Source organism: Cetorhinus maximus, chromosome 11, assembly GCF_964194155.1.
Source record: "Cetorhinus maximus chromosome 11, sCetMax3.hap1.1, whole genome shotgun sequence".
Taxonomy (NCBI): domain Eukaryota; kingdom Metazoa; phylum Chordata; class Chondrichthyes; order Lamniformes; family Cetorhinidae; genus Cetorhinus; species Cetorhinus maximus.
Genome location: NC_135889.1, coordinates 116,912,190 through 116,937,790, shown reverse-complemented (window position 1 = coordinate 116,937,790; position 25,601 = coordinate 116,912,190). Strand labels below are relative to the sequence as shown.

Sequence of the window (25,601 nt, the reverse complement as noted above, 5' to 3'; positions counted from 1 at the left end):
TTGGTAGACAGGTTTTGGGGAGTCAGGTGGTGAGTTACTCGTCACACGATTCCATGGTATGGTTCCACAGTAGCCCAAACGATCAATATTCATTGGTCAGTTTTGACAAGGATGGTCTGCAAGGGATTCTCCTGTGGGGCAACCCTGCTCTCACTTAATGTTCACACATCATTTCTTGCAAGGGTCACTGGCTAGGGGCACCCAGAGTAATTCCAGTAAACTGGTTGAGGTCAGCGGTCTCAGTACAGATCAGCAGGTTAAAACAGGGAGTTTTCCTGGCCTGCAAAATTCAGCTAGCTACCAGAGAGAATCCACTGAGCTATCAGCTGAATTGTCACTGCGCTTTTGGGAGGGCACATCATCTCTGAACCAAGAAACAACTAAAGCCTTGTGTCGTGATCAGATACATGATCTCCAGCAGACATTTCAAAGCAAAAGCATACAGCATGGACTACAGCTTGTGACAAATGCAGCCACCCACAAAGCAGCACCCCTGGGTACCACATTCCTGGCAGGTTGAGATTGCATGGACCAGACTGTGTATAAAAGACTTTGTGTGCGAGTCCACGTTGCTTTGCTCTTTGAATTACAGAATCTCCTTGGCCAGATACCAACTCAATTCAATCTCCATCTATGATGCTCCTTAACTGGCCAGTAGGAGACACACAAGAGCAACATCTGGCATTTAAAAAGCTTCTTCAATCTAGTAAAACGTCCCAAGACACATCACAGCAGAATTATCAAACAATATTTGACAAACTCAGTTAAGGAGATATTAGGTCAGATGACCAAAAGCTTGGTGAAAGGGGTAGGTTTTAAGAGGGGCTTCGGGGCAGAAAATCCAGAGTTTGGGGCCCCAGGCAGCTTAAAACACAGCTTCCAATGCTGAAGTGATAAAAATAAAAAAGGGATACGCAAGAGGAAAAAACTGGAGGCGTGGCAATCTCAGGGGGCTGTAGGAGGTTACAAAAGGTACGGAGAGCAAGGTCATGGAGAAATTTGAAAGCTAAGGATGAGAATTTTACAATTTCACGCATTGCCAGAACAGGCCAGAAATGGCTCTTGACGCACAGTTCATCCTACACCCAATGGGGCACCACTTGGCCTCTACTTGAAAACTCAGCAGTGAGGGGTCAGAGGTGCAAAACTATTATTACTCAGCACTTAGTTGAGGACAATCAGGTGAGCCACTAATCCGGCTACTGTAGATCCTTTCTATGGAGCTGGCTTTGTGAGCCATACTTTCAAAGTACTTTTTTTTTAAGAGCAAGCATGTTGCTTTTTACTTTATGCGTGAACATTAATGCGAGTTAAATCAAGATGCTAGTGATGGGCGAATATAATACAAGGCATGTTCGAACAAAGTTCATACCATCTAACTCAGTATGCCAATTTTAGTGTTTCTTTCATTCTTTAGAAGTACAACACACAAATTCCACACCAGATTCATCATCAGCCTCCCCCGAGCACCGATATCTCCCTCATAGCACTTCTTATGTTCTTCCTGCTCCCCAATAGTGGGCCCCATTCTAGTCACCAAACTCAAGTCAGGTCACTAAAAAGACACACATACACACACAGCTTTCAAGTCTATTAGATATTTACATCTGCCTGCATCACACGTGTAATAAATACACTTTCTCCAACGTTGCTAAAACCACCTAGATTTTGCAGTCAAAGCAAACCCCCACTTTTGTCCGGGTAATAAAACGGATTTCTGCGACATTGTGCGTGTGCAAGAGAAAGGCTTTCTTTACTGGGGGACTAAACCAGGCACTGATTCTGGTCCTGGTGCTTCGAGTCGCCTGTGCAGGCATTTGAGCAAACCAAAATTGACCTGACACAGTGCTGGAAGGAAGCCCAAACTTTCAGATCAGATGAGTGCCCACATTATACTGTTTGCAATCGTACTCACAGGCCACAGATTGAGCTGCCTGGGAGGTCAAACAGTTGGGCATTGTTTCCGACAACAAGCTCCCTTTTCAAAAGGCGGCTCTGTGAAGAGCCTCTCCGATTCGTCGCCACAGCAGAAATTAACTGATGCATCCAGCAACCATTATTCCCCAACTGGTAATCTCACTGATGTTCAGTTGTCCTGTCTCAATCTCAAGATAACCTGCGACAGCCCATGTACTGTTCCACATGCAGCAATACGGCTTCACAAGCGAGCCACAAACTTGTGCCCTGGAGCAACACAATTAACCAACTGTGACGTTACTCAGTAGAGGTAAGGGCTGCGAAAATTGAGAGAGCTCCAACAACAAGAAACTGTATCAAAACTAAGTGGCTACAGCCATTTAAGATAAAATGACTCCTTTTGTTTTAAATATCGGCTTTTGCCTGAGAGTTAAGGCTGCGGTTTCAAACTAGTTGTAGCCCAGGGCTGGAGGCACTTAAGGCAGTAGCGTCTGCTGTTCACCTTCAAGATTCAAATTCAGCTCGGGGCTAGAGGAGGGGGCGGGCAGCAGCGGAGAAACAGGTTTAGGCTTATTCCTGCTGGCCACCATGGGCCTCCAGTGTGAACACCACCCACTCCAGAGGAAAACATTTCTAAAATCCTAGCAGAGGGGCCCAGGGTACAGGATGCTTTTCATACAGAATTATTCTTGCCACTTTTAGAACCATAGAACACTACAGCACAGAAAACAGGCCATTCGGCCCTTCTAGTCTGTGCCGAAATATTATTCCGCTAACCCATTGACCTGCACCCAGTCCATAACCCTCCAGACCTCTCCCATCCATGTAGCTATCTAATTTATTCTTAAAACTTAAGAGTGAGCCCGCATTTACCACGTCAGATGGGAGCTCGTTCCACACTCTCACCACTCTCTGAGTGAAGAAGTTCCCCCTAATGTTCCCCCTAAACGCTTCCCCTTTCACCCTAAAGCCATGTCCTCTCGTGTTTACCTCTCCTATTCTAAGTGGAAAGAGCCTACTCGCACTTACTCTGTCTATACCCCTCATAATTTTGTAAACTTCTATCAAATCTCCCCTCATCCTTCTACGCTCCAAGGAATAAAGTCCTAACCTGTTTAATCTTTCCCTGTAACTCAACTCCTGAAGACCAGGCAACAGTATAACAGTATAGTGTGTGTCTTGCTCCAGCAACCACTTGTCCCATATTCAAAATAATTTAGGATCGGGTGTAAAGTGCGTACAGTGCACCAGCGCTAATGTGAAGCAGCAGTAGGGAGGTCTCTGTGCTCACTATTCCTGAAACAGCGGCTCTTCTCTCTCTCTGGTGTCAGCCTTGACTCAGTGAGCAGCACTCTTGCAACTGAATCTTAAGACTGTGGGGTTAAAATTCCACTCCAGAGTCGAGCAAAAAAAAAAATCTAGGCTGACACTTTCATGTAGTACTGAAGAAGTGCTGCATTATTGGAGGCACTGTCTGCTTTCCAGGAAATGTTCCCATGGCAAAATTTCAAAGAAGAGCAGGGGAACTGTCATTGGCATCTTGGCCAAAATGTATCTTTCAATAAGCATCACAAACAGATTATCTGGTCATTCTCATATTGTGGTTTGTGAAATCTTTGTGGATTTGCACAAATTATTGTAATGTGGGGAATGCAGCCAGTGACTACATTTCAAAACTATTTCATTGGCTCCAAAGCCCTTTGGGACATTCTGAAGTCTTGAAAGGAGCTATACACATAGGTCTTTCTTTCCCAGACGTGAGCAATGAGGAGGATCACATGTTGTCACAAAGGAATAGGACTAGGTCAGTCTCGAGTCTGTTCCACGGTTTAAGGGGACCATGGCTGATCAGTATCCCAACTCCATTACCTACCTTGCTTCCATTTCCCTCAATGATGTTGGGTAGCAAACATCCAAAAATCAGAAATTTAGATTTACTGGTTACACTAGAGTCTACTGAACATAAGAAATAGGAGGAGTAGGCCATTCAGCCCCTCAAGCCTGGCCCACCATTCAATAAGATCATGGCTGATATGCCCCAGGCCTCAACTCCCCTTTTGTGCCAGCTCCTCATAGCCCTCAACTCCCCGATATTTCAAAAATTTATTTACCTCCTCTTCAAATACTTTGTGATCTAGCCTCCATAACTTTGAGGTAGAGCACTCCAGGCATTCACCACCCTCCGAGAGAAGAAATTCCTTCACATCTCAATTTTTAAATGAGTGTTCCCTTATTCTGTAACTATGCCCCCTAGTTCCAGATTCCCCCACTAGTGGGAAAATCTTAACATCTAGCCTGTTAAGTCCCCTCAGAATCTTGTACTTTTCATTAAGATCACCCCTCATTCTTCTAAACTGTAATGAATAAAGGCCTAACCTGTTTAGCCGTTCTTGATAAGTCAACCCCTTCATCCCAGGAATCAGCCTAGTGAATCTCTTTTGAACTGCCTCCAATGCCAGTATATCCTTTCTTAAATACAGGGACCAAAACTGTACACAGTACTCCAGCTGCAGCCTCACTAACACCCCGTAAGGTTGTAACAAGACTTCCCTGTTGTTAAACTCCAACCCCTAGCAATACAGGCCAAATTCCATTTGCCTTCTGAGCTACTTGTTGCACCTGCACGCTAACTTTTTGTGTTTCATGCACAAGAACACCCAGATCCCTCTGTGCTGCACTTTTTGGGAGGCTCTCTCTATTAAAATAATAGTCTGCCTTTTGATTCCTCCTACCAAAGTGCATGATCTCACACTTTCCTACATTCAACGCCATCTGCCAAGTTTTCGTCCACTCACTCAACCTATATCCTCTTGCAGATTCCTTATGTCCTTATCACAACATGCCCTCCCACCTATTTTTGTATCGTCAGCAAATTTGGGTAAATTACTCTGCCCCCTCCTCCAAGTTATTAATATAGATAGTAAATAATTGAGGCCCTACGACTGATCCTCACGGCACTTCACTAGTTACATCTTTCCAACCTGAAAAAGACCCATTAATCCCGACTCTGTCTTTTGTGTGTTAGCCAATTCTCAAACCATGCTAATATATTACCCCCAATACCACTTTTACATTACTCCCAATACTGCTTTTTTATGCAGTTTTCTATGTTTTCACCCTAATCTCCTGTGGTGTGAAGACATGTTTCTTAACTTCCCTCCTGAATGGCCTGGCTCTAATTTTAAGTTATATCCCCTTGCCCTTGACTCTTCCACCAGCAGAAAAAGTTTCTCTTCCAGCCCCATCAAAATCCTAAAAATCTCAATTAAATAATCTTCTATATTCCAGAGACTGCTAGCCTAAATTATATAATCTCTTCCCAATTTAACCCTTGGAGGTCTGGTAACATTCTGGTGATTCTGCACTGCACTCCTTCCAAAGCCAATATATCCTTTTTAAAGGCGCTGTGTTCACAATTGCACACTGTACTCCAGATGTGGCTTAACTAGAGCTTTGAATAGCAGTAGCAATGCTTCCTCCCTTTATATGTGCAGATTTAGAATATAAAAAGGCTAATATTGCATTAAACGTTTTGATTTTTTTAATATACTTGACCACTACATTTTAGTTTCCATACCATTCATGATTCCTCAGTTACTGAAGCAGCCGTGCACACTTACATCAAGACCTGGTTAGGTTGACAAGTGGGAGTAACATTCATGCCATTCCAGTGTCAAGCAATGACCATCTCCAACAAGAGAGTATCTAACCATTTCCACTTGACATTCAATGGCATTACCATCACGAAATCCCCAACCATCAACATCTTGCTGGAGGTTACCACTGGCCAGAAACGGAAACTAGACCAGCCATATAAAAACCGTGGCAACAAGAGCAGGTCAGAGGCTGGGAATTCTGTGGCGAGTAGTCAACGTGCTGTGTGATTGAATACTCTGCACTTGTTTGGATGGGTGGAGCTTCAACAACACAAAAAACTCAACATCCTCCAGGTCAAAGCAGTCTGCCTCATCAGCGTTCCATCCACCACTGATGCACAGTGGCAACAGTATGTATGACACACAATATGCACTGCAGCAATTCACCAAGGCTCCTTCAACAGCACCTTCCAAACCTGCAAACTCTACCAACTGGAAGAACACGAGCAGGAGATGCATGGGAATTACACCACCTGCAAGTTCCCCTCCAAGTCACTCACCATCCTGACTTGGAGCCATATCAACGTTCCTTCACTGGCGCTGGGTCAAAATCCTGGAACTCCCTTCCTAACAGCACTATGGATGTACTTACACCACATGGACTGTAGGGGTCAAAGACAGTGGCTCACCACCACCTTCTCAAGGGCAACAAATGCTGCCTTTGCCACTGATGCTCACATCCCAAGAAAAAAAAATACATGGACCATTAAATTTCTTTGGACCTCCACCATTGCTAGCTTTATACCATTTAATAAAAAACTTGGGTCTATCCATTATTGGCCCAAATTAGATGACCTTCCATTTACTGCATTAAAATCCACCCAGCACAGTTTTGTCCATGTGCTCAATGTTTCGACATCTTTGTAATTTTATGCTCCCACCTACACTACTTGATATGCCACCAACCTAGTTGTCATTAGCAAACTGGATATATGGCTGTTAACACAGAAATAACCTTCCCTCATTAGAAGGTCAGGGTGGGGCTGTTTGCTGATGATCCCATCCTACTCAGCTCAAATCCATTCGCAACCCTCAGGAGAGTCTACGGCAGCATATGGACAACTTGTGGCACAAATGTTAGCTGCCACAAGTGCTGGGCAATGACAATATCCACGAGGAAAGGATCTAACCACTGCCCTCTAACCTTCTACAGGAACATCCACATCCTGAAAGGGGAGGGGTGACGGAGAAGTTGGAAGTTGGTGGAGTAGGAGGTGGAATGATCACCACTGAACAGAAATTTAACTGGAATAGCCATTATCAACATCATGGCTACAACAGCAGAGAAAAACTGGGGATTGTGTGCTCTGTGAGAGCTGACTCACCTCTTGACCTCTAACAGCCTGCCCACCATCCACAAGGCTGTCAGGAATGTGATGGAATGCTCATACTGGCCAGGATGGATGCAGCTTCAGCAGTGTTCAAAAAGCTCATCAGCCAAGTCTGCAAGCTACTCAACTGTTCGCCCTGCTGCCAGATGCTGTATCCATTCTTTCCAACACTGCTGTATCGTGGCTGCAATATGAATTATCTATAGGAAGCATTACAGCCGTGCATTAGGCTTACCTTAACAAATCCATCCATCCTCTCTTGTTATGGAAGCCAAGAGCAGCATATCACAGGCATGCCGCCTTATCTAACATCTACCTTATTCGCCTCGACCACTTCATGTGTTCCACATTCTTATGAAGCTGCGTCAGGAGAGTCAGCCCTAATTCCTTATTGGGTATATTAAAGACTATCTTTTTCTTTGTGTGGCCCCTAGTTCTGAACCCACTACAATTGGAAACATTTTCTCCATGTCCACCTTGTCAAACCCCTGCAAACTTTTAAAGATCTTTATCAGGTCAACTCTCAGTCTTCTCTCCACAAGAGAAAGGAACCAGTCTTTGCCAATAATTGGACCTTGATGATTCTGGTATCACTGTGTAAATCTTTTTTGCACACTCTCCAGTGTTTCTATATCTTTTTTGTAATTTGGAGACAAGAAGAGTGACAGCTCTAAGTGTGGTCCAACCAAGATTCTATATGGAGCATCAAAATTATGTTAAGCCCGAGTCATAGGGCCACAGGTTCATGCTCCATACCAGAAACTGCAGCACATTAATCTAGGCTGATATTTTGATGCAGTAACGGATATTTGTTAAGGGATAAATATTGGGCAGGCCACTTGCTCCCCCTCAAGATAGTAGTATTAGGTCTGTCAAGAGGGTAGATGGGACTTCGTTTTAATGTCTTTCCCTAAGATGGTGTCTCCGACAGTGCAGCACTCCCTCAGTACTGGCACGAAAACATCAGTCTAGATGATGATCCTTGAACTGGGACTAGAATCCATAACCTTGTTATATAAATTAAGTTTTTACTTTATGAACAAAGAACAGATCAGAAGTTTCCCACTCTCCTAAGGGAGCCAGAAGTAGCTTCCGCTTATTGAGTCCATAAAATAGCCAACAAATTATAAACATTTGAGTATGAACCATGATACAGCGCTTTAGCACTTTAACACATCACCCAATAGGGAGGAGTGTGGAAGAAATTGTGCATTGGAGCTAGAACAGCAAAACAAGACAAAAAAACAAAATTATCTGCAACCAAGTGTTCTGGATAGCGAATCACATTTGGGAATTTGCCACTTCCTCCTCCAGAAAGGAGGATCGATCATCGTTGGACGTTTTGAGACAACCTTGGAAGTGAATTTTAAAACTATGTCGCAAATTCACATTTCTTCAACAGAAAGGTAGATGCCAAATTAAAGGCACATTATTAATTAGTAAACAATTCCAATACTACAGTTTTAAAAATTAAATTAATTCTAAATGACAAACACATTGAACACTCGCTTAGAGCAGCAAAACAGACTGCCACTGAATTTAGGAACATGCGTGGGCATGTTGTATATTAAATTTATGCAGAACATTGACATTTTTCCCCCCCAAAGTGAATTGTGTTGATATACTACTACTTAAATCCAAATACAACCACAACAACTCATTTATATAGCACCTTTAATGTAATGAAATGCCCCAAGGTGCTTCACTGGAGCGTTACAAAACAAACTACGGCACCGCGGGACATATGGAGATATTGGGTCAGGTGACCGAAAGCTTGGTCAAGAGTCTAGTTTTAAGGAGTGTCTTCAAGGAGGAAGGCGAGATAGAGGGGCTGAGATGTGTCAGGAGGGTATTCCAGAGCCTCGGGCCCAGGCAACTGAAGGTGCAGCCACCAAAGAAGAAGCAATTATAACTGGGAATGCTCAAGAGGACAGAATTAGAGGAGTGCGGATATCTTGGAGGGTGTTGGGGCTGGAGGAGATTATAGAGACAGGGAGGGGCGAGGGCATGGAGGGATTTGAAAACGAGGATGAGAATTTTAAGATACAAGTCCTATTTACTTATGTACCAATCCAATTCCTAGTGAACATGGCTCGACAGGGCAAAAACAACTGTCCTGATAACCTGAAGTTCAGGAGGGCAGTTAAAATACCATTTCAGAGCAAAGGTCACTTCATTCAGGATACATCCTCCACAATAATTACTTGGGAATGCTTGATACCCTGAGTGACAAAATTAACAAATACTCCTTTCCCCAATATGCATGTTCTCCAAGCACGTTCTTTTTCCTCCCTGCCCTCCCTTGGATGAGTACAAAAGTCATGTTTCACTCAATAAGCAGCCACGCAAACATTGGTTAAGTATGTTATTTTTCTTTGGTGGGGGCTGATGCTGCGGGGAATTAGATGAGTTGGAAAACACCGGTGTCTTATTTACCATTCACCATCCAGTAGCAGTAATCTAACCATTTAAAAACTAGGGTTCCCTACTGACAATGCGGAGTGGGACTAATTGGATTGCTTTTTGAAAGATACAATGCAGACTCGATGGGTCAAATAGCCTCCTTCTGTGTTGTATTACTGTAAGGTCCTAGGGCAGGGCACATAAACCGATGGGAAAAAAAAAATCAGCAAGATGGAATAACATTCCTAAAAGCATGTCACTGGATGTGCCAAGACAACCATGTGATCTGGCCCCACTCCTTTGTTGCACAAGACCCACAGTAGCGGAAGATCCTCTGTTCACATTAACAGAAGCAGCCTGTAGATGAGACCATGTTTACATGGTGTAGGAAACAAGCTTATCAATTTTAAAAAAAGCTTCCAAGCACTAAAATGGTGACGTTAGAAACAGTTGTTTTAAGAGGGTGGGGCTTTGCAGGAGGATAACAACTCACATTTAAAAGAATCCATCTTCAGGATTATGTTATATTGGGCTTATGTAATAGTCAAAGTAAAAGAGATGGGCAACTTACAAATTCATGTACATGTTCAGTTCAAGGTCTGATACTGTTTTTGAGGACTGTTCTACCCAAAGTAGATATTGTTTTTGACACAAATCCAAAACAATAAGTGCTTGGAATGACCCCTTTGCAGAGGAGGCTTTCTAGAGATTAGTCCATTAGACGTCAGTACCTTCAGCCAAGTGAAGTGAATTTACACCTGTCATGTCTAATATTCCTTTTACAACACATCTACTAACATATTACTTAGTGACAGCTACCCAATGTTTTGTCAAATGAATTGAATAACTATTTAAATTTACACAAATCTTGATCAGTGAATACAGACTATAAAAGATAGGCAACATCTACAGTTAACATCAAAACAATGAAGGGAAGAAAATAATGAGACTCATTGAGTTTTGGAATATTAAAGATTTGCATCATAAAGACACATCATCTGTTTGGCTTTAAAAAAAAAATCAATCACTACATTTTTAGACTAGCAAGTACTGACCATCCTGCTCCCAGAAAGAGACAGACAGCAGAGAAAACAATGAAGGATCCAGGTTGTAATTGAGATCACTGAGCTGAGGGCTGCATTAATTAGGTTGATCTCCATGTTCGGAGAGGGAGTGGGGTTGTCTTGGTTCCTTCTTTCCAAAAACGGCCATGCTTTGAGCATACCATGAAAAAACGTACTTGCAGATTTCCAAGACAGAAACCCAGCCTTGAACACGTTTGGGCCCTAATACCATGTTGATTCTTCCCCCTCCACCACACCTCCCCCCAACAAACTAATTTCAGCACATAGACCTCACACGCGTAAGAAATTACCCGGTGTTGAATTTTGAATACTTGCTGCAGTTCCACTTAGTGGTTTATATAGAAGTTACCAGCCTTGAAGCAGTCCACCTGGAATCAGATCCAAGATGGGCTGATACTCACTCAATGTTTTGAAACTTTCAGTTTTTCTGGTGCATCATACACAACTCTTTGGTCACAGACTGGAACAACTAGCACACGGGGCAAGACAAGGTCTGATAATTAGATCCTTTCGTACAATCAATTCTCTGAACTTGGGACATTTCTGAATTATTCACATTTCTGTCCAGAGACTCATTGCTTAACATCTTTAGGCTCAGAGCTAAACCTTGTCCTTTCAGGACTGAAGTGTACTGCTGGCCTCTGTAAAGGCTTGACCACAGACAGAGACTTGAAGCTGTAATGTCAGCTTTGGAGCTGACCACCATTCCAGCTAAGCACAGCAGAGAAAAACATCCAGCGGCAATAATTTCACCCTCATACAAGAGGTCAATGAAGTGTCAACTGAGGATAAAAGGAGCTTTAATACATTGCAGAATTGAACAATACATATGAACACAGGAATTAGGTGTAGGCCACTCGGCCTCTCGAGCCTGCTCCGCCATTCAATAAGATCATGGCTGATCTGATTGTAACCTCAACCTCACGTTCCCACCTACCCCCAATAACCTTTCGCCTCCTTGTTTATCAACAATCTATCTATCTAGATCTGCCTTAAAAATATTCAAAGGCTTTATTCCTCAAAAGGTGGCGGAACCAAAGATTCACTACCTTCAGAGAAAAAAAATTTCTCATCTCTGTCTTAAGTGGGCGACCCCTTATTTTTAAACAGTGACTCCTAGTTCTAGGTTCTCCAACAAGAGGAAATATCCTCTCCACATCCACCCTGTCAAGACCCCCTCAGTATCTTATATGTTTCAATCAAGTCGCCTCTTACCCTTCTAAACTTCAGCAGATACAAACCTAGCCTGTCCAACCACTTCTCACAAGACAATTCTCCCATTCCACGTATGGGTCTAGAAAACCTTCTCTGAACTGCTTCCAAAGCATAAATATAAAATAAAAATATAATGCTAGCAAATCCAGACTTGAACGAAAGAACATGCATTTATATAACACCTTCCGCAATCTCAGGATATTGCAAAGCACTTTATTTTTTATATTCATTCATGGGATGTGGGCTTCACTGGCTGGGCTGGTATTTATTACCCATCCCCATTTGCCCTTGAGGTGGTGGTGGTGGGCTGCCTTCTTGAACCTCTGCAGTCCATGTGGTGTAGGTACACCCACAGTGCTGTTAGGAAGGGAGTTCCAGGATTTTGACCCTGCGACAGTGAAGGAACGGTGATATATTTCCAAGTCAGGATGGTGAGTGGCTTGGAGGGGAACTTCCAGGTGCTGGTGTTCCCATCTACATGCTGCCCTTGTCCTTCCAGATGGTAGTGGCCGTGGGTTTGGAAGGTGCTATCTAAGGAGCCTTGGTGAATTCCACTGGCTACTTTGAAGCAAATGAAATACATCTTAAGTGTAATATCAGATAAGCAGCTGCCAATTTAAGTTAACAACAAGTTCCCATAAACAGCTATATGATAATGACTGGATATTCTTTTTTAAAAAATTCATTCACGGGATGTGGGCTTCGCTGGCTGGGCCAGCATTTATTGTCCATCCCTAGTTACCTTTGAGAAGGTGGTGGTGAGCTGCCTTCTTGAATTGCTGCAGTCCATGTGGTGTAGGTACACCCACAGTGCTGTTAGGAAGGGAGTTCCAAGATTTTGACCCAGTGACAGTGAAGGAACAGTGGAATATTCTGTTTTAGTGATGCTGTTGAAGGATAAATATTGACCAGGGCATGGGGAGAATACCCCTGCTCTTCTTCAAATAACACCATGAGATCATTTTCTCCACTTGAGGGGCAGATGGGACTTAAGATTTACCTGAATTATGGCACAATTATCCGACAATACAGCACCCCCTCAGTAATGCACTGGTGAGTCAACCTAGATTTTGTGCACCAGTCTCTGGGAGTGGGATCTAAACCACAATCTTCTGATTCAGAGGTGAGAGTTCTACCCACTGAGCGACAGCTGGCATAGGAAGAAAATCTCTTCATTCTTAGCAACACACTACATCGCACCCTCTCGGTTATTGTTCTGCATACCACAAAGAATAAGTGAAATATTAATTCCTCAAGATGTAATACCACTGAGGAGCTTGGGGATTTTTTTGGACATGCTTTCCAATAATATGGCTCCGAACAATTCTTTTCCATCTTAATCACATCGTGCAGATTAAAGCTCTTCTGCAAGAAGGAACTCTCACCTTTGGATTAGTATTTTGCTATTTCTGCTCAATTCTTTTCTCTTATTGTTCAGGCTTCAAAAGGCTGCTGGGCAGGACCAGAACACAGGGTCAATTTGCATATGAATTGAGACTTGGACAAAGGGGACCATGAGGCTCAAATGATAGTATTCCGAAAGGAATTTCATGAAATTTTTAAAGGCTAATCTTTGCTTGAGATGAGGGGGAAAGAGAAGGGAGCTACAGGCAAGATATTTAAAAAAAAAGCTGTGGGGGACAGTGCAGTTCATATCTACCCCCATTCATAGCAACGCAAGGATGTGTTACAATAACCAAAATCTTCAATACTCCATCCTGCTTCGTCCTGGTCGGGATTGGAAATAGAAAAAGGATTTATAATTTAGATCAGGAAACAGGTGGCTCAGAGAATTCAGCTTTTTTTTTTGCAAGGGGGGTATCATAAGGGCAACTTTGCCACATTTTACAAAGGCTGCCACTGGCCTTTCAATGTTGCTCTTCAAAAATTTATGACTGTCCAATGTTCAAATTGCTTTTCTCACAGATTTGCTCACTTAATGCTGTGCATCTTGCTACTAACTGTATATTCATGTATTGTACAAAAAATATAAATCCAAACTGTTACAGGCAGTGTGACACTTGCAGGAAGTATCTGCTGCATGCAGATTTTATCATTACCTTGGGTTTAAAACACCTCCATCGTCTAATGTTATAAAACTGTGTATCTCTCAATACCGATGATACTAAATAGTTTGCTTGTTGCCGGTTAGGCTATGCCTCTCTCATCCAAAGCCTCTGACAGTTACAAATTTACTTCTGTCTATAAATGCAACCATGGTGACTAGAAACATTAAAATTTACAACACAGAAGGCTATTTGGCCCATTGTGACTGTGCCAGTTCTTTATTACAATAACCCAATACTAACCCGGCTGCTCTCTCACCAAAAGCTCCCATTCATCCTGCTCTCTCAGTCCGAATGCTCCTGCAGTTTCAAGTACTTAATTCACCTAGCAACATAGGAACCAGAGTGGCAATTTAGCCTCTTCAGCCTATCCTACCATTCTGTGACCTAACTCCATCTTCCCGCCTTTCCCCATATTCCTCAATATATTTGGTTAACAAAAATCTATCAATCTCAGATTTAAAAACGAACAACTGTACCAGCATCAACCGCCTTTTTGCAAAGGAAAATGTGAAACTTCTATCACCATGTGTGTGAAGTGTGAACACTTTGTAGAAGTGTTTCCTAACTTCACTCTTAAAAGGCCAGGCACTAACTTTTAGACTATGTCCCCTTGTCCTAGCTTTCCCAACCAGTGGAAATACTTCTTGAATAGGTGCAATGATCTGCCTCATCTACATACTGTGGTACAGTATTCTATGTTGTAACAAATTTCGGCATAAATAAATTCTCTCACTTGCAGAAAAAATGTTTAAATTGGAGACCCCTGGTCATTGGCTTGTTTATATCATAATCCAATCACTAGTTCTCTGAACATTCCTGTCTTCTCCTACTTAAGCTTCAAACACAATGTCTAACATGTTTCCTTGTTTACCGATCTTCAATGTGTTGAAAAGTAGTATCATTCCCCCTAAAACGGTTGTAATTTTACCTACCTCAGTCTTTCTTTTCTCTTCCAACTTACAGCCATTTACAATGGAGCCATCCAATCTTTACTTCCCGGTTTACCTCATCTTTCCACCTTGGTTTCTCAATAAGACAAGACATTGTGCCTCTTGAGCACGCTGAATCTGGAGTTCATTTATGGCTTTGTACAATAGACTCTACCCATGTTCTTTCTCCACTTCCCCCATCCCCCCAGCAATTGTGTTAATCCTCCAATGCAACGAAAACTAAACTGGTTTTCAATCTTGCCAGGATAAGCAAGCAATATTATTAATATCTTTACAACTCAATCCTCCTTTGAGATTTATCAATCCAATCTTCCTTTCTGTATCAAATAGCCAAATTTTCCCATGGAGGGTGTTCCACAGTGATTAAAAAAAGTGGTACAAGCAGTATAACAGGTCACCAAACTCATGGTCTATTGATTCTTGGAAACAGACCCGACTGAACAAGTCATGGCATACTCAAGATATGTTCACCTATCAATTTTAACTTACTTATTGACAGCTGAGGAGCTTTACATTAACAGAAAATCTATTTTAGGTTACCTTGTTCTCTGATGACCTGTGACACTGGGGCAGAAAGAAACAAACGCATTTGCACTTGTATAGCACCGTTCCTGACCCAACCCACCAAAGTTGAACGCTAGTAGACCCACACAGGTGGGATACAATTCATGGCCAACTCAGCCCACCTGCGACAGTCGTGTGGAAACGTTGCCAGGGAAACAAAGCTCAAAAATCCATGTTTCAACAGAGACTTGCACTTGGGATTTCTTTCATCTCCATCAGGTCACCTGGAGTAGTGAAAGAAGTCTGGCTTGGTTGGAGGACAACGAAGCTTAGAAATCCTTTTCAGCAGTTTACTGAGCACATCTTCTCCCAAACAGGTTAACAAGCAAAAGCATGGAGAGAATCTGGACAAGCTTGCATCCAGTCACATTGGATTACTATGTCCCTTCAAGCTAAATAGCTATGAATGCAATTATAGCATCTATCTTGAGCTGTAAAGTAAATTCCTGTACATTTAAATATGTTCCAAATACTCCCCGTGGGTCATTTAAAGGTTCATTATCACCATACAAAACAACTTGCCTTACAGTGTGAACAGGAAACTGCCATAAAATTAGTGGGCACATACTCATCAGTGAGTTTTTACATGATTGATACAGCGGGGTTCCACTTTGAAGAGAAATTATATACCACATATGTTTAAAACAGGATGCATGCTTTCATTCTGGGGATATCCATTGACCAGAAACTTAACTGGACCAACCACATAAATACCATGGCTACATAGTAAGTCAGACACTGGGAATTCTGCAGTGAGTAATTCGCTTCCCAACTCCCCAAAGCCTTTCCACCACCTATAAAGGTCCAAGTCAGGAGCGTGAGAGACTGCTTTCCAGTTGCTTGGATGAGTTCAGCTCCAACATCACTCAAAAAGCTCGACGCGTCCAAAAGCATGCCCGTTTGATTGACAACCGATACACCACCTTCAGCATTCACTCTCTCTACCATCAATGCAAGGTGGCAGCAGTGTGTACCATCTTTAAGATGCACTGCAGCTACTCACCAAGCCTCCTTCCACAGCACCTTCTAAACCCGTGACCTCTACCACCTATAAAAACAAGGGCAGCAGATGCATGGGAATGCCACCACCTGCAAGTTCCCCTCCAAGTCACACACCTTCGTAACATCAAACTATGTTGCTGTTCCTTCACTGTCGCTGGGTCAAAACCTTGGAACTCCCTCCTTAACAGCACTGTGGGTGTACGTTCATTAAGTACATGGACTGCAGCTGTTCAAGAATGTTGACGTACCACTTTGAGGACAATTAGGGATGGGAATCAGCGACGTTCACATCCCATGAATATATAGAAAGAAAACAAGAATGGATAAGCTCAAGAACTAATTTTAGTAACTGTACTGCCCCAAAACTGAACAGAATTAAAAACAGCTGTTCATGGCCAAGAAATTCTAAGATCGTGGTCGACATTTCCCTATCCCACTCCCCCTCAACTGTGCTGGCTCAACACACAGCTTCTATGGAATTACAAAGAATTTAAACAGCGACACAGACTATTTGTCCAACTGGTTTGTGATGGTGTTTATGCTCCACATGGGACTTCTCCCAACCTACTTCATCACATCTTATCACTATATCCTTCTATTGCTTTCCCCCCCCCCGCCCCCATGTATCTATCTAGCTTCCCCTAAAGGTACTGGTACAACTTCTGTTTCGAGAGCCACATGAACAATGCAGCGAATCTATACAGTCAGTATTTTAGCGATGAGTTTTTGTTGTGGGCATGTTTCCTCTGAACACCAGCTTTGCTTACACAGACGATGAATATAATTAAGATTGAAAATGAACTGTACTGAGCCTTAAGAGGACAAGGACATGTGTGCTTGTGACCAGGATACCTCTGCCATGAGCTTGACCCGTTTGACCGTACCGAGGCAGGGGAGTACTGAGTTTGCCTTTCCCCTAAAATGAGAGGCGGCCAATAATTCTGCAGACCATTCACCTACATCCTTCAACCACCAGTCACAAGGCTACATTGAGAAGAAATCAGCTAAGATCACCAGTGCACATGAACAGGAGATGGCCAGTCAGCCCCTCGAGCCTCTACTCCCATCAATTAGATGACTAATCTGTATCTGAACTCTGTTTACCCATTTTGGTTACATATCCCTTAATGCCCTTACCCAACAAAAGAATATCAATCTCAGCTGTTTGGGCGAGGGGGAAAAAAAAAAAGAGATTTCACTCCTTTTTTGGTTGGCTGAGATTTAAGGTTGTTTTCCACTGGAGGAAATAGTTTCTCATTATCTACCTCAAATCCATTAATCATCTTAGAACACATTAAATAGGTCACCCCTTAATTTTCTGCACTCAAGGGAATACAAACTTAGCCCATGCAACTGGTCATTTCCAGCCCATCTTTGCAGATGGGAAAAGATGCCTGGTGACGGGGATTCAAAAGCAGGACAACATAAAAAGTTCAAACAACACATCCAAAAGTATACAAACACTAACTTACAAGGGGCATAGAACATGACCAAGGCGTGCTTCTTTTTCTTCATGAACTCCTTAAAGTCTTCAGCACCGAGGTGGGCGACACTGGTCTGCTGCTCGTCCCAGGACTGTTCCGGTGGTGGAGGGGCTTGAGGACTATTGGTGGGGTGGGGGGTGGTGAGGAAGGGGTGGTGGGAAAGAAGAGAGAAAATGAAAGTGCGCATTCCACGAAAACTAACTTTAAGATCCTTGTCTATGCTCTGTCATCCCATCGTCAGTCCATTCTATTCAAGTGGTCTCCTCAAATTCTACACAGTCCCTTCCAACACTGGACTACCCTTCAGCCCTCCTACATTGATATGGGTGGTCACTGTTTTGAGTCACACCTACTGTTCTGGAAGTACCCCTCTCAATCTTTCTCTCTGACCACCTCCTTCCTGGCTTCCTAAAAACCATCATTTTCAGCTCCACTCTCAGCTGATTTTCCTGCTATCCCACCCACTCAGCATACACCTTTTCCCCACTGCTCCGCACAGTGTTTAATCCACTGGAAAAGATCGGTGTGCTTTGGAAACGTAACTTGATGTCTAATGGTGTGAAATGTTAGAGTGGGACCATTCTGGTCAAATTTAGACCTGCTGCAAGACCCAGGATATTTGTGCAAGGAACCTGGTTTCGTCCGCAACATGGCAAAAAGCATGAATGAATGTTCTGATTTACATTCATCGCCCCAGTTGCCAGTCAATATTATGCATTGTCTGTCTAACTACTTTATCTGGATGGGTGAACTGGATGGATTAAACTCAAACAAAAAGTGCTGGAAAAAACTCAGCAGGTCTGGTAGCATCTATGGAGAGAGAAACAGAGTTAGCATTTCAAGCCCAATATGAATCTTCTTCAGAACGGTGGATGCTGCCAGACCTGCTAAGTTTTTCCAGCACTTTTTTTTTATATTTACCTTCTCCAGCATTCGCAGTATTTTGATTTGATTTTAATAATTAAATCTTAATTTATGCAACATGCTTACAAACAGTCAGGTCAATAGGATGGATCCCTCCACACATGAACAATTACTGTCATCATCAAGAGAGATCCAGATATGGTCAGGGTTAGGTCTGCGAGCAATTGTAATTATTTCAACTCATTAATGGGTAATTGAGTAACCAAGACTTAACAACATCATTGACTTTGAACAAGGTCAAATTAGACCACATCATTTTTCTTAGAAACCAAACTAGTCGCCTGCATACAAATCAAGATTCTAGTGCACAAAGAGCAAGTCAAAAGTGGACAGCAATCAGTTTAATGCGAACATGTCCAGCACGAACGAATCCAGATCACTGCAGTCTCTTTGCATCAGCACCAACCGGAAACACATTTTTCTGTTTCCTCCTGTTCGAGCTGTGCACTATACCCAGAACGTTGTGCAGTGCAGAAGGTGGCCATTCAGCCAACTGTCTGTGTGTCGGCCCTTTGAAAGAGCTATTCGATTATCTCATTTCCCTCCTCTGTACCTCTTAGCCCTTTCTTCAGTGAGTGAGCAGTGCTTCCATTTTCCATCTCGCCCAAAAGGTGAACTTTCTACAAATCAGCAGCTGAACAATATGAATGGGACGGGGGTGGACTGGCCGGTTTAGGTTCAAGCTCTGGAACTATCTCCCAAAATCTTCCCATCTTTTGCTCCTCCCTTAAAGATCTGCCCTAACTCTCCAATCAAACGTTTAGTCACCTGTCCCAAGACAGCAACAACTTGTGTTTATATATATATATATATTTCTTAATCGGTTGACAGGTTGTGAGCATCGCTGACTAGGCCAGTATTAATTGCCCATCTCTAAATGCCCTTGAGAAGGTGGTGGTGAGCCACCTTCTGAAACCACTGTATCCTATGTGGTGCGTAGGTATACCCACGATGCTGTTAGGATGGAAGTCCAGGATTTTGATCCTGCGACAGTAAAGGAACAGTGATATAGTTCCAAGGCAGGGTGGTGTGTGACCTTGGAGGGGAAGTGCAGGTGGTATGAATGTCTAAAATAGGAGTAGAAGTAGGCCATTCAGCCCCTTGAGACTTCTCCACCATTCAATAAGGTCATGGCTAATCTGTTTGTGTTTTGAATTCCACGTCCCATCTACCTCCGAAAATCTTCGATTCTCTTGCCTAACAAGACTCTATCTCTGTTTTAAAAATATTCAATGACCCTGCCTCCACTGCCTTTGGAGGCAGGAGTTCCAAAGCTGCACAAGTGGAAGGTACTGCTGAAGGAGCCTTGGTGAGTTGTTGCACCATGTAGATGGTGCACACTTCTGCCAGTGTGTGTTGGTGGTGGAGGGAATGAATATTTAAGGTAGTGGATGGGGTGCCAAACAGGTGGCTTTGTCCTGGATGGTGTTGTGCTTCTTCTGTGGTTGGAGCTGCGATCAGCCAGGCAAGTGGACAGTATTCTATCACACTCCTGACTTGAGGCTTGTAGATTGCAGACATGCTTTGGGGCGTCAGGAGAGGAGTTACTTCTTACAGAATTCAGCCTCTGATCTGTTCTTGTAGCCACAGTATTTATATTGCTGGTCCAGTTCAGTTTCTGGTCAATGGTAACCCCCAGGATGTTGATAGTGGTGGATTCAGCAATGATAATGCCATAGAATGTCATGTGGAAATGGCTAGATTTTCTCTTGGAGATGGTCACTGCTTGGCACTTTTGTGGCGTAAATGTTGCTTGCCACATTTTCAGCCCAAGCCTGGATATTATCCAGGTCTTGCTGCATTTGGACATGGACTGCTTCAGTATCTGAGTCATCACGAATGGTGCTGAACAGTGGAGGAGGAGGCAGAGATGGATCATCCACTCGGCACTTCTGGCCTAAGATTGTTGCAAGTGCTTCAGCCTCACCTTTTGCACTAATGCGCTGAGCTCCCCCATCATTGAGGATGAGGATATTTGTGGAGCCTCCTCCCCCAGTGAGTTGTTTACTTGTCCACCACCATTCATAACTGGATGTGGCAGGACTGCAGAGCTTAGATCTGATCCATTGGTTGTGGGATCGCTTAGCTCTGTCTATCACTTGCTGCTTATGCTGTTTGGCATGCAAGTAGTCCTGTGTTATAGCTTCACCAGGCTGACACCTCACTTTTAGGTATGCCTGGTGCTGCTCCTGGCATGCCCTCCGGCACTCTTAGTGTCTACACAGACTCACTGAATGAGCAATTCACTTAGTGCCGTTTTCCCACCTTCTCCCTGTAACACTGCACATTCTTCCTTTTGAGATAACTGTCTAGTTGCCTTTTGAATTCTTCAATTAAACCTACCTCCACCACATTCAGGCAGTGTTTTCCAGACCTTAACCACTCATTGTAAAATTTTTCCTCATGTCGCTTTTGCTTCTTCTGCCAATGACTTTAAATCTGTGCTCTCTCATCCTCGATCCTTTCACCAATGGGAAAAGCTTCTCCCTAGCTAATCTGCCTCGACCCCTTATGATTTTGAATACCTCTATCTAATCTCCTCTCAGCCTTCTCTTCTCCAAGGAAAACAGACCTAGCTTCTCCAATCTATCTTCATAACGGAGTTCCTCATCCCAGGAACCACGCTCAAGAATCTTTTCTACACTCACCAGTGCCTTCACATCTTTCTGAAAGTGCGAGGTCCAGAACTGAACGCAATACTCCAGCTGAGGCTGAATTAGTGTCTTATACAAGTTCAACATAACCTCCTTGCTCTTATACACTATGCCCCTATTAATAAAGCCCAGGATACTGTATGCTTAATTACCTCTCCTCAATTTGTTCTGCCACCTTCAATAACTTGTACACATATACACCCAGGTCCCTCTGCTCCTGCACCCTCTTTAGAGTTGTATCCTTTATTTTATATTGTCTCGCTATGCTCTTCCTACCAAAATGAATTGCTTCACATTTCTCTGCACTGAATGTCATCTGCCACCTGTCCGTCTATTCCATCAACTTTAGATTGAATCAGGAAGAAAACTGAACCACAGAGCATAAAAGTGATGTTGTTGGAAATCTGAAATGAAAACAAAAAATCTGGAAAGGCTCAACAGGTCACTCAGGATCTGTGCAGAGAACAGTCAAGGGACACATCCAAAACATTCACTTATCTATTCTCCGCAGACTGAGTCTTTCCAGAAAAAAGTGAGTCAGTCTTGTCCGCGGGATAGCTGGAGATTAATGTGTAAATCCTTTGAGTGTCCAAATGTTTCAATAGTCCTAACCTTTATCTAAAAATACCGGAGTGTTTCTGGTTGCCATGGCTGGTGGTTCTGGAGTGGAATGAGCAATGGCACCAACTGGTGACTATTCACTGGCACAATATGCAACTGCTTAATTTCAACACATTCAAATGATTGAATCTAAAGTTGGTGGAATGGGCGGATAGGTGGTAGATGAAGTATAATGCAGAGAAATGTGAAGCAATTCATTTAAATGACATATATTGCAATCTCCCAGCCCCATTTAGGATGGAATCATGCTGCATACTTCATTCATATGAGAAGCTCCATATGTAAAAAGGGACAGATGATCTTGTGCAATGGTTTTTAGAACTTTTATTTGTCCAATGTATATATTTTTTAAAAATCGTGCTTATATGTTTCACTCACTTAGATTCAGGGTCTGGGTTTGGGGGGGGGGGGGCGGTGAGCGGTGGTACATGTTTGTTAAACGTTCATGTTGAACCAAAAATAGGCCAACATTGCACACAAATATAAGATTGAGACTGAAACAGTTACAAAATTTCAACAGAACAAGAAAGAAGTTTAATATAAGAGCAGGTGACAAAAAAGTTCATTCATTGGACAATCTTTCACGAGCTCAGGGAACAACAAGGCTTTGCCCAAGTTGTGGAATCATAAGGATGTTGACAAGTTAAAATTAAGCATAAGCTGTCGCACTTAAAGCCCAACAAATACTGTGTTTCATAGTTAAGTGATACAAGAGACAAGCTAAGGAAATAAAGGTCTAATATCCAGACTAACTTAAGAACATAAGAAATAGGGGAGTAGACCACATAGCACATCGAGCCTGCTCCACCATGCAACAGGATCATGGTCGATCTTGGACTTCAACTCCATTTCCTGCTTGCTCCCAATGTCTTCACGTCACTACGTTAGCAACCGTATCTTCAGGCCAGGGCACAGACTGGCAAATAATTAAGGAGAGTTGCCGCCAAAGAGTCTTGGTCGACAAAGTGTCACTTGAAGATCTTTGTCATCTAACCGCAATGGTACGGACAACATTGCCAGCTGAAATGGAGGTCAACATTGCATTGAAGTTTTCTGCCTCCCCAACTTTTCAGTCCCACATTAGGGTCAACAGCTGTGTCACCCAGTCTGCTGCCCCCATGCCTGGATCAAGGAGGTGACAAGCACACAGGTCAACATGGCCAATGTTTTCATCATCTTTCCATGGAATAGAGCAAGGGCATGACATGTTTGCCAATTTCATCTCACTACTGCATTAAAGTACACACAGGCATCGATACCAGTTATGCAGCCATCTAGCCAGGAGATTTCTTTCCTTCTCTGACACCAATCACTTGCTTCTGTTTACCTGACTCACCTAGTATTCCCCTCACCAACTGCCTTTCTCAAAATATAAAAGTTGCTAAACTGATGCTTGCAAATGTAGGTGAGGAACTGCATTGTTCTGGGCCATTAGCAGCACTGGAAGACTTCTTTTCCAAGTTCACAGAAAGACACAAAGGTTAAAATGTTGACTTCAAAGCACACCAAAGGTGGAAACACAAGGTATTGTCCACCACCATTCAGGACTGGATGTGGCAGGATTGCAGATCTTAGATCTGATCTGTTAGTTGTGGGATTGCTTAGCTGTCTATCTCAAGTTGCCTCTGCCGTTTGGCATGAAAGCAGTCCTGTGTTGCAGCTTCACCAGGTTAACACCTCATTTTTAGGTATGCCTGGTGCTGCTCCTGGCCTCTTAACTGAACCAGGGTTGATCCTCCAGCTGGTAATGGTGGAGTGGGGGATATGCCAGGCCATGAGGTTATAGATTGTGGTTGTGTACAATTCTGCTGCTGAAGGCCCACAAGGCCATGGGTGCCCAGTTGAGTTGCTAGGTCTGTTTGAAATCTCTCTCATTTAGCACAGTGGTAGCGTTACACAGGATGGGGGAAGTATCCTCAATATGAAGGCAGGACTTCATTTCCACAAGGTCAAGTGGTTACTCCTGCCAATATTGCTGTGGACAGATGCTTCAGTGGCAGGTAGATTGGTGAGGATGAGGTCAAGCAGGTTTTTTCCCTCTTGTTGGTTCCCTCACCACCTGAAGACCCAGTCTAGCAGCCATGTCGTTTGGGACTCCACCAGCTTGGTCAGTAATGGTGCTGAGCCACTCGAGGTCCCCCACGCCCAGTACATTGTGTCCTTATCATCCTCTGTGCTTCTTCCAATTGATGTTCAACATGGAGGAGCACTGATTCATCAGCTGACGGGGCAGGAGGTGGTAATCAGGAGGTTTCCTTGCCCACATTTGGCTATGTCATGAGGCTTCATGGGGTCCAGAGCCAATGTTGAGGACTTCCAGGGCAACTCTCTCCCTAATGTATACCACTGTTGCCACCTCTAGTGGATGTGTCCTGCTGGTGGGAAAGGACATAGCCAGCGACGGTGATAGTGGTGTCTGGGACATAGTCACACTCAAAATCATACCTGACAGCAATGTCCAGCTTTGGCTCAACTAGTCTGTGGGACAGCTTTCCCAATTTTGGCATAAGTCCCCACATGTCTGGAAGGAGGGCTTTACAGAGTCGACAGGGCGGGGGGTTGCCATTTCATGTCTGGTGTCTAGGTTGATGCTAGGCGGTCCGTCTGTTTCATTTTTTTCTGCGGGTTTTGTAACGGTTTGATACAACTGAGTGACTTGCTAGGCCATTTCAGAGGGCAGTTAAGAGTCAACTACATTGCTAGGAGTCTGGAGTCACGTGTAGGCCAGGCCAGATAAGGACAACAGATTTTCTTCCCTAAAGGGCATTAGTGAACCAGATGGGTTTTTACAACAATCAACAATGGTTTCATGATCATTAGACTAGTTTTTAATTCAATTAATAAATCTGGAATTAAAGTTCCACCCACTGCCTTGGTGGGATTTGAACCCCCATTCCCAGAGCTAACCCAGTGGCATTCTCACTATGCCACCACCTCCCCTGTATATAGCACCTTTAACATAATAAGTCTTCCAAGATGCCTTGCAGAGCGCTATCAAACAAATTTCACACCCAGCTACATGAGGAAATAGGGCAGGTAAGAGGTAGGTTTTTCTTTATTCATTCATGGGATGTGGGCATCGCTGGCTAGGCCAGCATTTATTGCCCATCCCTCATTGTCCTCGAGGTGGTGGTGGTGAGCTGCCTTCTTAAACCACTACAGTCCATGTGGTGTAGGTAAGCCCACAGTGCTGTTAGGGAGGGAGTTCCAGGATTTTGCCCCAGCAACAGTGAAGGAACAATGATATATTTTCAAGTCAGGATGGTGAGTGGCTGTCCTTGTCCTTCTAGGTGGTAGCGGTCATGGGTTTGGAATGGTCTTGAGAGAAGCATTTTGTTAAGGAGCACCTTAAGAGGAGGGATCTTGTGGGGGTGGTGGTGCAGTGCGAGTTCCTGAGTTTAGTGTTGAGGCAGTTGAAGGCATGTTCATCAGTGGTGGGGCAATTAAAGATCGGGATGCATAAGGGGTTAGAATTGGTGCAGCAGAAATCTGAGGGTTGTAGGAGACTACAGAGAGAGAGAGAGAGAGAGAGAGAGAGAGAGATCTCCTTCTTTGGCTTACTGTCCATTTTTGTTTAATTACACTTCTGTGAAGTGCCTGGAGATGCTCCACTGGGTTCAAGGTGCGATATAAATGGAAGTTGTTGTTACACTAGTGCTTGGTGGGTAGATGGTCTCTGGCTGGCGTTCAAGGTTGTTTTTGGGATTAAAGTAGAGGGTGCTTCCA

The 25,601-nt window shown here is 43.4% G+C and overlaps 1 protein-coding gene across 2 annotated transcripts in view; it reads right to left on the bottom strand.

Annotated features, from left to right (window-relative positions):
* The window catches only part of pdia5 (protein disulfide isomerase family A, member 5), a 114,907-nt gene that overhangs the window by 25,682 nt on the left and 63,624 nt on the right, over window positions 1-25,601 (bottom strand). For both annotated transcript variants that reach the window (XM_078552628.1, XM_078552629.1), the window contains one exon: window positions 17,665-17,795. In XM_078552628.1, the coding sequence (XP_078408754.1) occupies window positions 17,665-17,795 (131 nt within the window). The remainder of the gene's footprint in view (window positions 1-17,664; window positions 17,796-25,601) is intronic.